Source organism: Thermobia domestica, chromosome 5, assembly GCF_964235325.1.
Source record: "Thermobia domestica chromosome 5, izTheDome1.hap1.1, whole genome shotgun sequence".
In the NCBI taxonomy this organism is placed as follows: Eukaryota; Metazoa; Arthropoda; class Insecta; order Zygentoma; family Lepismatidae; genus Thermobia; species Thermobia domestica.
In genome coordinates this window covers 42,198,424-42,213,428 of record NC_137458.1, presented here as the reverse complement: position 1 = coordinate 42,213,428, position 15,005 = coordinate 42,198,424, and the positions used below count along the sequence as shown (strand labels likewise).

General features: G+C 34.9%; 2 protein-coding genes and 1 non-coding gene across 3 annotated transcripts in view; 2 read left to right on the top strand and 1 right to left on the bottom strand.

The window, feature by feature from the left end:
- LOC145684639 (uncharacterized) overlaps nt 1–13,772 on the bottom strand; it is a 74,326-nt gene extending 60,554 nt beyond the window's left edge. The window contains exon 1 of the mRNA XM_081757029.1: nt 13,687–13,772. The gene's annotated coding sequence lies outside the window, so the exon portion shown is untranslated. The remainder of the gene's footprint in view (nt 1–13,686) is intronic.
- TRNAR-CCG (transfer RNA arginine (anticodon CCG)) lies at nt 2,371–2,442 on the top strand. Its single transcript has one exon. It is a non-coding gene; the product is annotated as a tRNA-Arg (tRNA).
- Nucleotides 3,572–4,582, top strand: LOC145685058 (E3 SUMO-protein ligase ZBED1-like). The gene has a single exon (XM_081757402.1). It carries the CDS (start codon nt 3,572–3,574, stop codon nt 4,580–4,582), a length of 1,011 nt encoding a protein of 336 aa, XP_081613528.1.
- Nucleotides 13,773–15,005: the final 1,233 nt, after the last annotated feature.

The window sequence follows — 15,005 nt, the reverse complement described above, 5'->3', positions numbered from 1 at the left end:
CGTCTGATTGGCTACTCTCGTTTCTTCCATCGTCTGATCGGCTACTTTCGTTTCCGCCATGATTGTTGGCTCAAAACATTGCGATCCTATTGGGCGGAGTGGGCAGAGTAAGGGTGGTGAAACTGTGACGTATGGCTTCAAGATTTTGTTGTAAGGGCAGATCCTCTATTTTATAAGATCCTTGGATATTATTTATATACGTGAAATTTTTCATCAAGTGAAAAAGTGTAATTTATTGATTTTTTAATTTTCTATGGTCTCTCTTTGGCATTAGGAATGACGGAGCACAATGTATTATAAATGGAATTAAATGTACTATCCGTTTATTTATTAATAGTATAGCACCGTCCTCGTCAGTTACCGAGGTCGCACGAAGTGCAGTCTTTTACAGATTATTCATTGACCATCTAGGAACTTGAAAATGGGGTAACAAAGCGAGTGTCATTCACTTTTCTTGTGATACGAATATAAAAAAGAACATACGTGTATGCACCTTTGTGATCGTACTCCTTTTTTTTTCACGGCGAACGCTCTTCAACTGTTTAAGAGTTTTTGTGGCTCTATCATATCTTTACATTGAGGACCGTTTATTCAAAACTTACTTTCTGCAGTAAAATCGAAATTCACTTTTTTTTTAAATCGATTTTCCTACTTAATAAATGACAGCTACATGGTAATGTGGTTTGTTTGAACAAAATCTGATTTTTCTCGTTTCTGTGGCATGCAAAAGTCGAAGCTTTTTTACAAAACTAGCATTCTACTACACAATAGTTTTATTAAAACTTGTTTTCTACATAAAATAATATATTTTCTTCAATAAAAATGGCATATTGATGGCAGCGTAGTAAGATATTTGGAAAGATCCAGAGTATTTTCTAAAGTTCAGCACTATTTCAACGTTCGAGGGCATACTTTTATGTCTCCAGATAAGAGTTTTCGGTAATTTGAATATCTATCTATCTATCTATCTATCTATCTATCTATCTATTTATATATATATATATATATATATATATATATATATATATATATATATATATATATATATATATATATATATATATATATATATATATATATATATATATAAACAAAAAGAAGAAATTCTTTCTTTCTCCATATGAATATTATGACACGATCAGAACTCTGAAAATATTAGGACAGGATTGAAACGTATATGATCTGAAGGAGAAATCGAATTCGGTTCTCAAAACAAGACTACCATTCAAACTTACTAACACTCGAATTATACATTACAACAAAGCAAACAAGACAGACACTGTGACACTTTCAGTAACATACACATTCTCAGGACCGATAACAGAGGTTGAAGTACTGAAGCCTGGGAAATCTGATTAAAAAGCTAATGCAATACTTTGATGTTCCAGAGAACGCCAGAAAATTCTATGAAGATGTGCTGAGAGGTACCGAAAACAGTTATACCAACAACATCTATGTTACTATCGAATTCTCTGATGGTAAAATTGAGTGGACATACACAAAAACATAAATACTATTGCTGAAGGGATTGTGGTTGCTCTGATTTTTTTTCTAACAAAATTATTCACAGAGGTTACAAAAGACCTAAGCATTCATATCGTGTTCATGTCGAGTTTATATATTGATTATATGTTGTCAACTTTTATAGAAGTAATCCCGACTGTACTTGTTACGGAAACATAGTAATAATTTGTAAAATACGTGTAATACAAATAAAATTAATTCCTTATGGTAAACCACCATAGATCACAAAATAATCTCGAAAACCAGGAGTAGCACGTCAGAAAATTTAATGTAGAAAGCACCTTTTGTAAAAAACAGCAAAAATGTAAACGCTTGTCCAAAGTGTAGTACAGCAATAAATTTACTTCACATTGACCCACATAATAGTCTCAATATGCAACATCAATTAACAAAAAACCAAGAGTGTTATAATTAACCTCGTCATAAAAAACAGTTTTTTGTTCCTACTGAAAAATTTCATTTTGTCACAAATTAAGTTTTCAAAAAACGGTCCTCATATGGATGGTCTCATTCCAAAGTGAACCAACCGCCAAAAACAGCTTTTCGAGAAATCGAGGCTTAAAGTTTTAGTTGTTTCAAAAAATCTACATAACACTTGAAAATATAGCTTTATTTCTATCTTTTGTTACAAATATTGATCTTTTAACTACGATGAATATTAAGTGGGTAACAACAAAATAATAGTGCAAAATACAATAATATTAATACAAATTGTAACTTAGTTCACTATGGCATAAGACTTTGGTATTTGATTTGCCATTGATACGAAGAGAGAACGCTGACAGTATTCTAGTTTGTGCGAGTTATATTTTCAAAAGTCTGTTGTAACTCGCAGAAAGTAGTGGGGGCGCGGTGGCTCAGTGGTAGAGCGTTCACCTCCGGTGCTTGCGGTCCCTGGTTCGAACCCAGGTCGCGCCGTGTGGACTTTGTGGTGGACAAACACCGTGCTCGTGGGTTTTCTCGGGGTTCTCTCGTTTCCTTCTACTTTCTTCATTCACTCATTTCTCATTATCACCGTCTCCTTTAGCCTAACCGGCATAACCGTGGGACGTTAAACTTAAAGATTTCATTTCATTTTCATTTTCGCAGAAAGTAGAATACTGTCAGCGTTCCCTGTGTACTATTAGTGCTTTCAAACGGGTCGAATCGGGTGAGGGAAACTCGGGTCACGGATCTGGTCTTTCTAACTCGGATCACGGGTTGGGTCACAGTAACTCGGGTTACGGGTCGGGTTGGGTCAGATGTACTCGTGTTACGGGTCAGGTCAAGCTTTTAAGCTCGAGTCGGGTCAAACAGCTACTCGGGTCATGGGTTGGGTTCAGCTTTGTAATACTCTTATTGTTTCGTCAGTTGCTCATACATCAGGATTCTGAGTAGGGGTGTTCGGAATTGAGATTTCAATTCCGGAATTCGGAATGTCGATAATTCCGGAATTTTTCGGAATTCCGTTTTTCGGAATCTCGGAATTTCGGAATTTTCGGAATCTCGGAATTCCGGAATTTTCGGAATCTCGGAATTCCGGAATTTCGAAATTCCGAGATCCCGGAATTCCGAAAATTCCGGAATTCCGATCTTTAGAAATTTCCGATGGAGTTTAAAAATTCCGGAATTCCGACCTTCCGAAATTTAGTATCGTGTTCTGGATTCCGGAATTCCGATCTTCCGAAATTTCAGATCTTGTTTCGAGATTCCGGAATTCCGATCTTCCGAAATTTCGGATCGTGTTCCAAGATTCCGGAATTCCGAACTTCCGATATTTGCGATAAAGTTCCGGAATTCCGATTTTCCGAAATCTAATCTATTAGAGGCTTTATATTTTAGTATAGATATGTCGGAAATACGAACTGAAAATGTTCGTTGTGTAACAACAGTAGTGCCAATATTGTAAAGGCCATTGTTGACTTGAGTGATTTCCAACATTTGAGCTGTTTCGGTCATACTTTAAATATTGGAGTGAACAAAGCCCTTGAGCTACATCCAGTCAATGAAGTTATTAGGTAACTTCGTAAACTTACTTGTTAGACAAATTACGAGTCGCAGCAGCAAAATGAGACGTGCGCTGCAAGAACAGCAAGATGCATTAGGCCTCCCGCGCAAAGTACTTCCGTCATGCACGCCAACAAGGTGGTGGTCTACTCTTCCTTTGATACAGGTAGCTTTAACAAATCAAGAAGCAATAGCAAAATTTCTGTCCCGAACAAAACATAAAAACCTTATCCTTCAGAACAAAGAAATAGAATTATTAAATATGATCATGACCCTATTATCGCCCTTACGAATGCTTTGTGACAGTATGTCAGCTGAAACATCGGTTACAGCGTCTGGCATATGGCCATTATATGAACAAATCTTAAAAGATTTTCAAATCGAAGAATCTCAACAGATAGAAGATACATCACAACAAGACGAAGCAAGTAAACAGGAAACACAAAATTTTTGGCTGTATGACTCTTTGACTGAAAAAGAAGATAGTGAACAGATGTTAGAAGCAGCACTCAAAGAAATTGAAAGAAGCATGAAAATGGAAATTTTATCTCCGTTGCAATCCCGATACGAGGAGGATGAAGAAAGCAGAATACTGTTGAAAATGTGTACATTCTTAGATCCCAGGTTTAAAGATCATTTGGGTGAAGATACTGAGATAATAAAAGGTAGAGTACTGAATGAGTTGAGATTTATTCCAGCAGGAAGTCCTAAAAAACATGATCGAGGGAATGTTGGTACTAAAGGATTTGACAGTTACCTAAAACGAAGGAAATTTGGTGACAGGAACGATAAAGAAGACAGTCAAATAGAAGAATTAAACCGATACCTAAGTCTTGGGGATGCAGATTTGGAGGAAGAGAAACTTGTTTGGTGGAATAGCCATTCCCACCATCTTCCAAGATTAACAAAATTAGCGAGAAAATATTTGTGTATTCCTGCTACGAGCGTGCCAAGTGAGAGAGTTTTCAACTGTGGTGGCAATGTAGTGACAGATTATAGAGCATCTCTTACCGCTGAGCATGCTGAACAGTTAATATTTCTGTCCATGAACAAAGCTATTGTCCCAAAATAATTTTAAAATGCTATTTAATATAAGCTAAATGTTCTCATTGTTTCACATTATTGACTTAGTATAACAGGGGATTCATAAATCAACACCTGACTTTTAAAGGTGCGATAAATTTAACTCTTTTAGGATTTCCCCTTTCTCAGGTAAATTTTATACTTTATACTTTATTTTATACTTTTACAGCTACTGCTTGCTTACTATTTATCGTAGGATCATGGTTCATACCTCGTTTTCTGTTTTAGGATAAAGCATACTTTCCAACGGTACCACTCGATTGTGCGTATTATACACCGGAAACGGAAAAAGCGGGGGACTTTTCGAAAAAAAATCGAAATTTTTGCGCCCCTCTGGCGCAAGCCTGGGTTCACGTAGGGATCTGAATTATTATTTTATAAAATACGTTGTTGTGTTCATAATACGTGTGCAAAATTTCAATCTTGTATCTTGAAAACTAAGGTCAGGAGAAATTTTTGAAAGTCTGAAGGTAATCCATTCTTTTCGTGTATATATATATATATATATATATATATATATATATATATATATATATATATATATATATATATATATATATATATATACAGAGGGTTGATTAATTCGTGTATCAATTTCATTTATTCACTGTGCAAAAGTGGTATGAGGTAAAGCCGTGCAATTTGGTGTAACTTTAGACGAAGGGCATAAGTTTTGTTTCGCTATAGAAGCATGTCACTTGTACTAAAGATTGAAGAGATATAAGGTCAAAGATCAAATTTCGATTTTTTCCTTATGGGATTGCAATGGTAAAGTCTGAAAGAGTCTGTAAAAACGTAATCGAAGTGATAACAAAGAAAAGGCTGTATGGTATGATTCTATGTCGCAAGCCGACCAAATATGCGTCAATTAAGTGTCAAGGTCAGAGGTCACGCTCAGATCAAGGTCACAGGTGATTTTGGGAACCCATTTGAATACACTGAAAACAACGCAATGTCCGTACCTCATCATGTCAAATGGGTTCTCAAGTGGCCTGTGACCTTGATCTGACAGTGACCTCTGACCATGACACTTGATTGACGCATATTTGATCAGCTTGCGACATAGAATCATACCATACAGTTTTTTTTGTTATCACTTCGATTTACGTTTTTTCAGGCTCTTTCAGAATTTACAATTGCAATCCCATAAGGAAGAAATCGAAATTTGACCTTTGACCCTATATCTCTTCAATCTTTAGTATAAGTGACATGCTTCTATTGCGAAACAAAACTCATGTCCTTCGTCTAAAGTTACACCAAATTGCAGGGCTTTACCTCATATCTCTTTTGCACAGTGAACAAATGAAATTGACACACGAATTAATCAACCCTCTGTATATATATATATATATATATATATATATATATATATATATATATATATATATATATACTGTACTTCAAAAATATACTGTTTATTACTACTTGACCAAGAGTCATGGTTCAAACGCCATTTTCTTCAGTATAATGAGCCCTTTCCAACGGTACCACTCACATGTTCGTATCATACACCTGAACCGTAAAATTCGGGAAAAACCCGCAATTTTTTTTTTTTTTTTTTGAAAAATCCAGCCAAAACACTTTGCCCCTCGGAACCGGGCCTGCGTTTATGTAGAGATCTGAAGCTTTTTTCTTATGTATATACATAATACGTGTGCAAAAGTTCAATCTTGTATCTTGAAAACAAAGGGCGGAAAAAATTGTTGAAAGTCTGAATTTATTCCCTATATAGGCCTATATTTACACACACACACACACACACACACACACACACACATATATATATATATATATATATATATATATATATTGTGCAACAGTCATGGCTCATTTTCTTTGGTATATCGAGCCCTTTCCAACGGTACGATTTACATGTCCGTATCATACACCTGAACCGGAAAAATCGGGGAAAACCGGAAATTTTTCATTAAAAAATCGCCCTCTCGGAACACTTGCTTCCCTCGGCCCCAGGCCCGGTTTCACGTAGGGATCTCAAAAAATATATATATTCAGAAGAAATTTGCAGAGGTACACATAATTCATATGTAAAGTTTCAATCTGATATCTTGAAAAATAAAGACGTGATTTTTTTTAACTTGCCTTAAGAAAAAAGGAAAAACGCCCCTCCGCCCCCACTTGGCGCCGCCAAGTTGATCATCCGGTTCCAAAACGCATCTGGGGTGTTCTTAGGGCCATCATTGACTTGACCAATAAGAAAACGGCTTAAATACTTATTATAGAACCTAAATAAACGGTCAAAGGCGATACTACGCCATAGTAACAGAAGTCGCTATAAATCTTAAAAGAGTTAAGCTACTGAGAAAGGTATAGTTACTAGTGTCATAACTGTATAGATGTATCTACATATTGTTAAAATAACATTTTTTTAGGTTTCATAACGTTAATAATACAAAAATGTTTCAACTAATACATTATTTGAACAAATGTTTCAATTGATATAGTTCATAAGATTCATAATATTTCGTATTTAAAATGTCGTTTGTACAGTATAACATTCCCTTAGTTTTCTAATGTTACATGTTAAATATGTGTAATGTATATTATTATTATTATGTTATTTGTATAAAATTTCCTTATGTTTAATAGTGATAAGTAGTTTTTATTTTAATTTGTAGTTAACGTACATTTTCATTCTATCTTTTATGTATATCCAAGTAAAATAACCAGACTGAAAAATGCTATTTGAATTTATTATTTTCAAAAGTAGAATTTTGTAGTAGAACTAATTTACACATACAATCAGATTTAATGGCAACCATCAAATATATACGATATTATTTCGTTCTATAACTGAGTACCATGTTCCGAAAAGCATTAAACAAGGTGTACAATGATAGTATTGGATTTGAGGTAATGCATTTTTTTTTTTTTTTTTTACCTTTTTGTAAATTAATTGTAATAATGTATATTTGAATCAATAATGATAGTATTGGATTTGAGGTAATGCATATTTTTTAATTTTTGTAAATTAATTGTAATAATGTATATTCTAATCAATGGAAATTTATACGAAATTTAAGTAGCATTGACCAATATCTTTAAACAGAATAAGGTTTTTTTTTTTTTTGTTTGTTTATTTGTTTTATTGATCATATGAACAGGTAGATTATAAGGGTAACAGTCCGCTACTATGTAAAGCTGTACGATTATGATAGTTTTTTTTTAAATGTAGAAACTAAAATTAAAGGTTTCTTTAAATTAAATTAAAGAAACATGAGAGGATTAAAATTCTATTGATATGGCATTTCATTATTACTTTGTGTTGAAACCTAGATTGTCTATTTCTCCACTGTTTTTTACAAATATTAATTACAATTATTATAAATATATGAATGTTTCTTATATTCTATTTTCAATTCTCCATTAATTTAGCTCTGTTATATTTTTATTTCTTCTTTATAGTAATACAAAATACATTTAACACTAAGGAAAGTTTATTTTTTATGTATTAAAAAAAGATAGCATTTCATAACAGTTAATATTTGTGTGTAATAGCATTATGCAAGGCTTACGTTATGAAAAACTATTTACTATCAGCTAGTTACGGAATCAACTATGTATGTGAGCTCCGAACCACGTTTTTATTGAAAAGTTTCCATTTTCCAAATACAAGAAATTAAAAACTAAGAAAGTTATGAGGGAGAAGAACTACATGCTTTATCTTATGAAAATGTATGTATGTATGTTTGTTCCAACATAACTCTGGAACGCCCGAAGCAATTTCAATTAAACTTCGCAATTTCAATTATTAAATTAAACATATAACTTTACAACCTGGAAACAAGAGAGACCCCCTAGCTTCCCAAGGAGGCGAGTTGAAAGAGCGTTAAATGCAAAAATAATGAGAAACGACCGGTATTACTGTCGAATTCATAGTTATTTTAGGTCGCTGAGTTGAACATTGACACTCGATGTCGTTTAAATTTCAGTTAAGCCCTCAAGACCCCCTAACACCCCTATGGTTGGAGTGGCAAGAGGTAACATGTAAAAATAACCGGAAACTACCGATATTAGTGTCGAATCCATAGTTTTCGTGGTAAACCGTGTAAACAATCGTTGAAATGTGTATCGTAAGGGGAATTGGGGGTTCAATTATTTTTCATAAACTTACTCTGACCGTGCGAAGAACGAGCATTTCAGCTACGTTTTGAAAACCTGGCTTCTAAACATCAAGGAGTACGAGGGTGGAATAATAGCAGAGGAATGTCAGTTTAAGTGTGCAAGTAAATATGTGGGTAACGAACATGAAACTCGCAACTTATGTATTCACCGTGGTTCTAAATTTTCCATTTTCTATATGTCATTTTGAAGCCAGACAGGGAAGAAACTAGTTGATACTCTTTCCGTATTGCACTGGTGGCCCAGCTAGCAACCATGTATAAATGTCATAGAACCTGCCTTTGGGGAACATTAAAAAGACAAGAACCAATAAATGAAGTGTTTAAATTTTGTTCAATGAGTACCATGGCTAAGAACTTTCCGCTCCGCAGAAGGACGGAGTATAGCCACCACTGACAACGTGTGAAAGGAAGTAAGTTTCATCATTATATCTGCCTGAGTTGATGTCTATCTCATAGTCATGTTATTTGAAGATTCTAGTTTCTGAACTTTTGTAATTATGAAATCAAGGAACTCTAAAATTTCAAAATCCAGTTACTTGGTTCTACAATTTCGATTGCCATGACTCAGAAATTTCAACATTCCGAGATTCTGATAGAAATTCCGGAATTACGAGTTTTCGAAATTCCGAAATTTCGGACTGAAGTTCCGGAATTCCGAGATTCATGCATTCTGAAATTTCGGGATGAAGTTCCGGAATTCCGAAATTCCGAGATTCCGCAATTCCGAGATTTCGAATTTTTCGGAGTGAACTTACAGAATTCCGGAATTCCAAAATTCCGAGATTCCGGAATTCCAAAATTCCGAGATTCCGGAATTCCGAAATTCCGAGATTCCGGAATTCCGAAATTCCGGAATTCCGTAATCTCGGAATTCCGGAATGAGAAAATTTTTAATTCCGATTCCGGAATTAAGATTTTCATTTCGAAATATTCCGGAATTCCGGAATCCGGAACACCCCTAATTCTGAGAGTTCTATTTATTGGTATGATCCATCTCTTTTCGTTCGAACTTATGAAAAGTGATAATACTCTTGACATGCCAAAATGAACTAAATACAAATTGCTCTGGAAATAAGTATACTATTCCGTATTTGGTCGCTAATACTCAATAATTTTAACATTTAGTGTGTAATATACTTGCAAGATTTGCCATACTGTTATACATCTAATATGTCACTCACACGAGCGTTCGCAAACTGTTTTTTAAAGTTAGTTCACTTTGGCATCTGAAGAGTTTAACTCGAATTCATAACACAGGATAAGAAACACAATATTACTCTGTTGATCTAATTTGACCAATAAACAAAATATGCCTGCCCGTCTCAGACGTCCCCGCATTAGAATCTGGTTTATAGACATCTGAGGATCCACAACTTATGTCAGAACCGTCTTCATCTACATAATTAACGCGAACATTTCTCAGCGTTCGTTTTGAACTAACTCCCGGAGAAGCCATTTTGTTTGTGTAGATAGTTCGTTCTGTCGCCCTAAACCCAGTGTTGTTAACCTCATGCCAAACAAAAATCCTATCGTAAAAAAATATCATTTTACAAAATAGCTTGGTTCATTTTGGCATAAGAAAGACTACATAATTTGCAACTTATTCCCATGTTTAACTCAAAAAATAGAAATTTGGAGTTAGTTCACTTTGGCGTGAGACCATCCATATGTTGTCATTAGTCAGTTCGCATCTTCAACTGTACACAGACAATTAGGTAACATACTTCACATAGTGAGGGAGACTCTCGATTCAGCTCCTTATTACTCTATGATTCAGTCTTTCTGCTCTCATTTTTCCCAGGATACTTTGGGGTCGGTCACGTCACGTGGAGGTATCGCAAGGATGTTATAAAATAGAGGATCTTCCCATACCACAAAACCGTGAAGCCATACGTCACAGCCATACGTATCCTATGATTGGTGATTTTCTTACTTGTGAAAGGTTATTCTGGGTAATTTCTTCTCACTTCTATTTGTACACCCATACGTGCAGCAAGTAACCATTATATAATATAAATCTGATGCAACGACTTAAATAAAAATAAACGACTGACACACTATGGGTCTTATGCAGAGACGCTCTGAAGTGTGATTAGTGCCATACTAAAGAGTCCTACTAACATATGTTTGCTGCAGTAGTCAAGCTTTTAGTACGACGCTAGTCTTATGTCAAAACGACTCTGCATAAGGCGGTATATGTCTACACATGAAGATCACAATGTTTTGAGCCAACATATATGTCGGTCATTTAGTAACCTAATAAGATGAAGATACATATGGGCAGATCCTCTATTTTATAACGTTCTTGGGCATTGCGAGGTATTGTTCAAAACAACAAGTAAAATACTGCATACGCAATTACGCTAGTTGGTATACTGTTTTATGGGCAAAAGTTCCTCCACAAGACGTCACGGACAGGGAGCCAATCAGAACGCTAAAGGTGAACTGGGGCTATCTGTTATTTTATATATATATCTTGTCGCATAGTAACATTCATATTAACATAATATACATTCTGAGGTCAATTCATCAGCTACAGCTCTGCTTCCACAGAAGACCGATTCTCTAGCATATAACATTACTCATAATAAACATAAAACAAATCGTTGTATTTTATGACGCAATTCATTATGTATATAATATTTCATTTATATTATATGAAATATTGTATAACTTGACTCCACTCCTAGACTTGATGAACGTAACAATGTTTGGTAAGCTATATAAACTACGCAATTCCTCGTTACGATGTTTCCTCCATTCCCAATTCCCGTTCCTCTTGGATCCGAATATTCGTTTCAAGATCTTGCTCTCAGACACTTCCAATCTATGTTCTTCCCTCAGAGTAGGCAATCATGTTTCACAACCTTACAGGACAATAGGCATTATTATCGATTTATATATTTTTTAAGCTTCAAATTCCTCGACAGAATTCGCAACGACAAAAGATTTTGAACTGAATATTAGCATGAATTACCTGATTTTAATCGACATTTAATTTCTTCGTGAATATGGTTTTCGTCTGTTAATATTGATTCTAGATATATAAAAATACCCACTTTACCGAAAGTATTATTTCGTATTTTAACTCATCCGTAATTTGCAGCATTACGAACTTCCGTGTATTTAGATTTCTCTGTATTTACTTCTAAACTCATGTCCCTGCATTTCTTTCTATTGTTCTCCTATCATCCCCTATTAAATTTACCTAATCAGAATACGCCATAACCTGGTGAATACCAATAAGCTCTACCATCGTTGCGGTCTTCGATTTTTCTTATAGCATATTTCAGAATAAAGTTGAATAAAAATGACAACAACACATCTCCTTGTTTCAGACCATTCTCGACGTGAAAGCTTGTGTACAAGAAGTTTGCTACTCGGACTTTACTTTCGGATTCATTTAAACTTCCCAATTAATCTAATTAGCTTTTTAAATTAATTAATCTAATTAGCTTTTTCGGTATTCCAAAATTCTGTAAGAATGTTGTACAATGTTTTCCTTCCAGCCGAGTCGTAGTTCTTTCTAAAATCAATAAATAAATGATGTACTGGGGTATTTGTGCTCCCATTTCTTTTCGACTATTTGTCGAATGGTACATATGTGTCGATAGTTGATCGATTTCGTCTAAATCTGCACTGATAATTTCCAATAATTTCATCTGCGTATGGGGTCAATCTTGCTAATAGAATGTTTGAGAGGATTTTATAGGATGTTAACAGAAGAGAAATGCCTCGATAATTATTGAAATGAAATGAAATCTTTACGTTTTACGTCCCACAGTTATGCCGGTTAGGCTAAAGGAAACTGTAATGATGAGAAATGAATGAAATAGTGGAAAGAAGAAAGTGGGCGGAAACTGGAGAACCCCAACAAAACCAACGAGCACGGTGTTTGCCCACCGCAAAGTCCACACGGTGCGAGCTGGGATCGAACCAGGGACCCCAAGCAACGGAGGTGAACGCTCTAACACTGAGCCCCGCCTCGATAATTATTAGAATCAGTTTTATCACCTTTCTTGTGAATTGGAACAATGTTTAATTCTTTCCAATATTGTGGCAATTCTTCCTTGTTCCAGATAAGGAGAATGTGTGTGTAGCTTGTTCCACATCTTTTCGCCACCAGCTAAAATTAACTCAGGCAAAATTTCTTCTAAAGCTGGAGATTTGTCTTTCTGTAATTTCTTTATAGCAATTTGTACTTCTATTCGGTTAGGCTTTGGAATATACGGTTCTGCTGTGTGCATTTCCCTTTCTCCACGAACATTTGTTTTTGGCTATGTGTTAAGCAAATTATCAAACAAATCTTTCCATGTATGCAAGATGCTATCTGTATCGTGAGAATTGTTCCGTCGGCTTTTATAAATATATAAGCTCCGAGTTGATAACCTTTTTTTAAATTCGATGATGCTCTTATACGTGTCCCGAATATTTTTGCTTTTACTATTATCTTCAAGTTCCTTAATTTTAGATTTTTTTAAACATTGTGTTTGTTTGTTTTAAAAGTTTTGGAAGCTTCCCATCTGTGTCAATGAAATTTTGTGTAGTTATCTCTTCTGAATTTTGTAGCCAAAGCAATTCTGTCTGTTTTCTCCTCTCTGCTATTTTAGTGCATTCCGGGTCGAATCATGGTTTGTTCCTACGCATTTCCGCGTGCTCCAATATTGCATATTCTGAAATTTTAATGCATTCTCCAATTCCAGCTCAAGTATCCTCAATACTAGTGCACTCGAAACCTTCTAAAACTGAGAATCTATTCGATACGTCAATAATTTGTTGCTGGATGAATGAAGTTTTTCATAATCATCATACATTTTCTTGTATTCAACACTACTCCTCTCTAATGAAAATTATTATTACTAATAAGTGACATGTATTTACAGAAAATAATTACTAAAAATACCTATTTTTTACATAATATACGAAAGAATAAATGTAAGTACTGACTTACCATTTTTAGCCTTGTAGAACTGCTGTATAAATATCCTTGAAAGAAATGCTACATATCCATAGCTTCTATAATTACTTTTCGTCCTTGCACATACGAAGGTTACAGTTCATGTGTTATAATAATAAACAAATGACATGCAGAATATTGAACCGAGTCTCGTACTTTGCGTGCATTACTATGGAAATTATCACAAAGTATATCAGTTTAACAGGATCGTGTCGTTATTACAGTCGCGACGTCCGTAGAGATACGTTGTTAGTGTCTTTGTTTTTTTTAAGGTTTATACATAGTATGAAGATCAATGACACGTATTTTCTTTGTTTCATTGAAACACTTCTTGTTTCTTTTTCTTCAGACGTCACTTATGAATATGAAGCAAAAATATACTTTTCATGGAGGAGAATGGATTTGCTTTACTTGAAATAAAACTAAACTAATCATTGAGCAAAGCAAACTAAGTTTTATATATATACAAGGGCGGATCCAAGGGAGGCTATGGGGGCTATAGCCCCCCTCCTTTACGGTCAGATATACACTGGATAAAATGGGCTTCAATCCTGCTTTACACTGGATAAAACGGCAAACTATGGTTTAGCCCCTCTTGAGCATATCCTGGATCCGCCACTGTATATATATATATACAGGGCCAGATTAAGGGGAGTTCAAAGGTGCACGTGCAACTCCCCTTTCGTTGTAAATATACACTACCTAAGGTGAGGAGCTAGCAGTGAGTTTTGAAAAATCAATAGTTTAAGTCAATTTTCTCAAGGTTGCAAAGAAAGAATTCATCGAGAGCAGACGCTTAGTATTTCCAAAGGAATTTCTCATTCACATCACAGATGCCTAAAGGCGTTTTAAAAAACTCAAATTTAATACAAATGTACTGGTAGTTATTGGTGCAACCCCCTCAGAGAATCCTTGATCCGGCCCTGTATATATATATATATATATATATATATATATATATATATATCTATATATATAAAAGAGAACGCACAAAATCCTTTGTCCGCTCATCACGCTAATACGGCTGAACCGATTTCTTTCATTTTTGGGGGGTTGTTAGGATTTGGACCCTAGATGGTTTTTATCATATCACTTTAATTTTCAATTAGCAGTGTCTTGAGATAATTGACCAATCAGGTGTCCATACGTACAAAAAATCCTTTGTCCGCTCATCACGCTAATACGGCTGAACCGATTTCTTTCATTTTTGGGGGGTTGTTAGGATGTGGACCCTAGATGGTTTTTATCATATCACTTTAATTTTCAATTACCAGTGTCTTGAGATAATTGACCATTCAGGTGTCCATACGTAC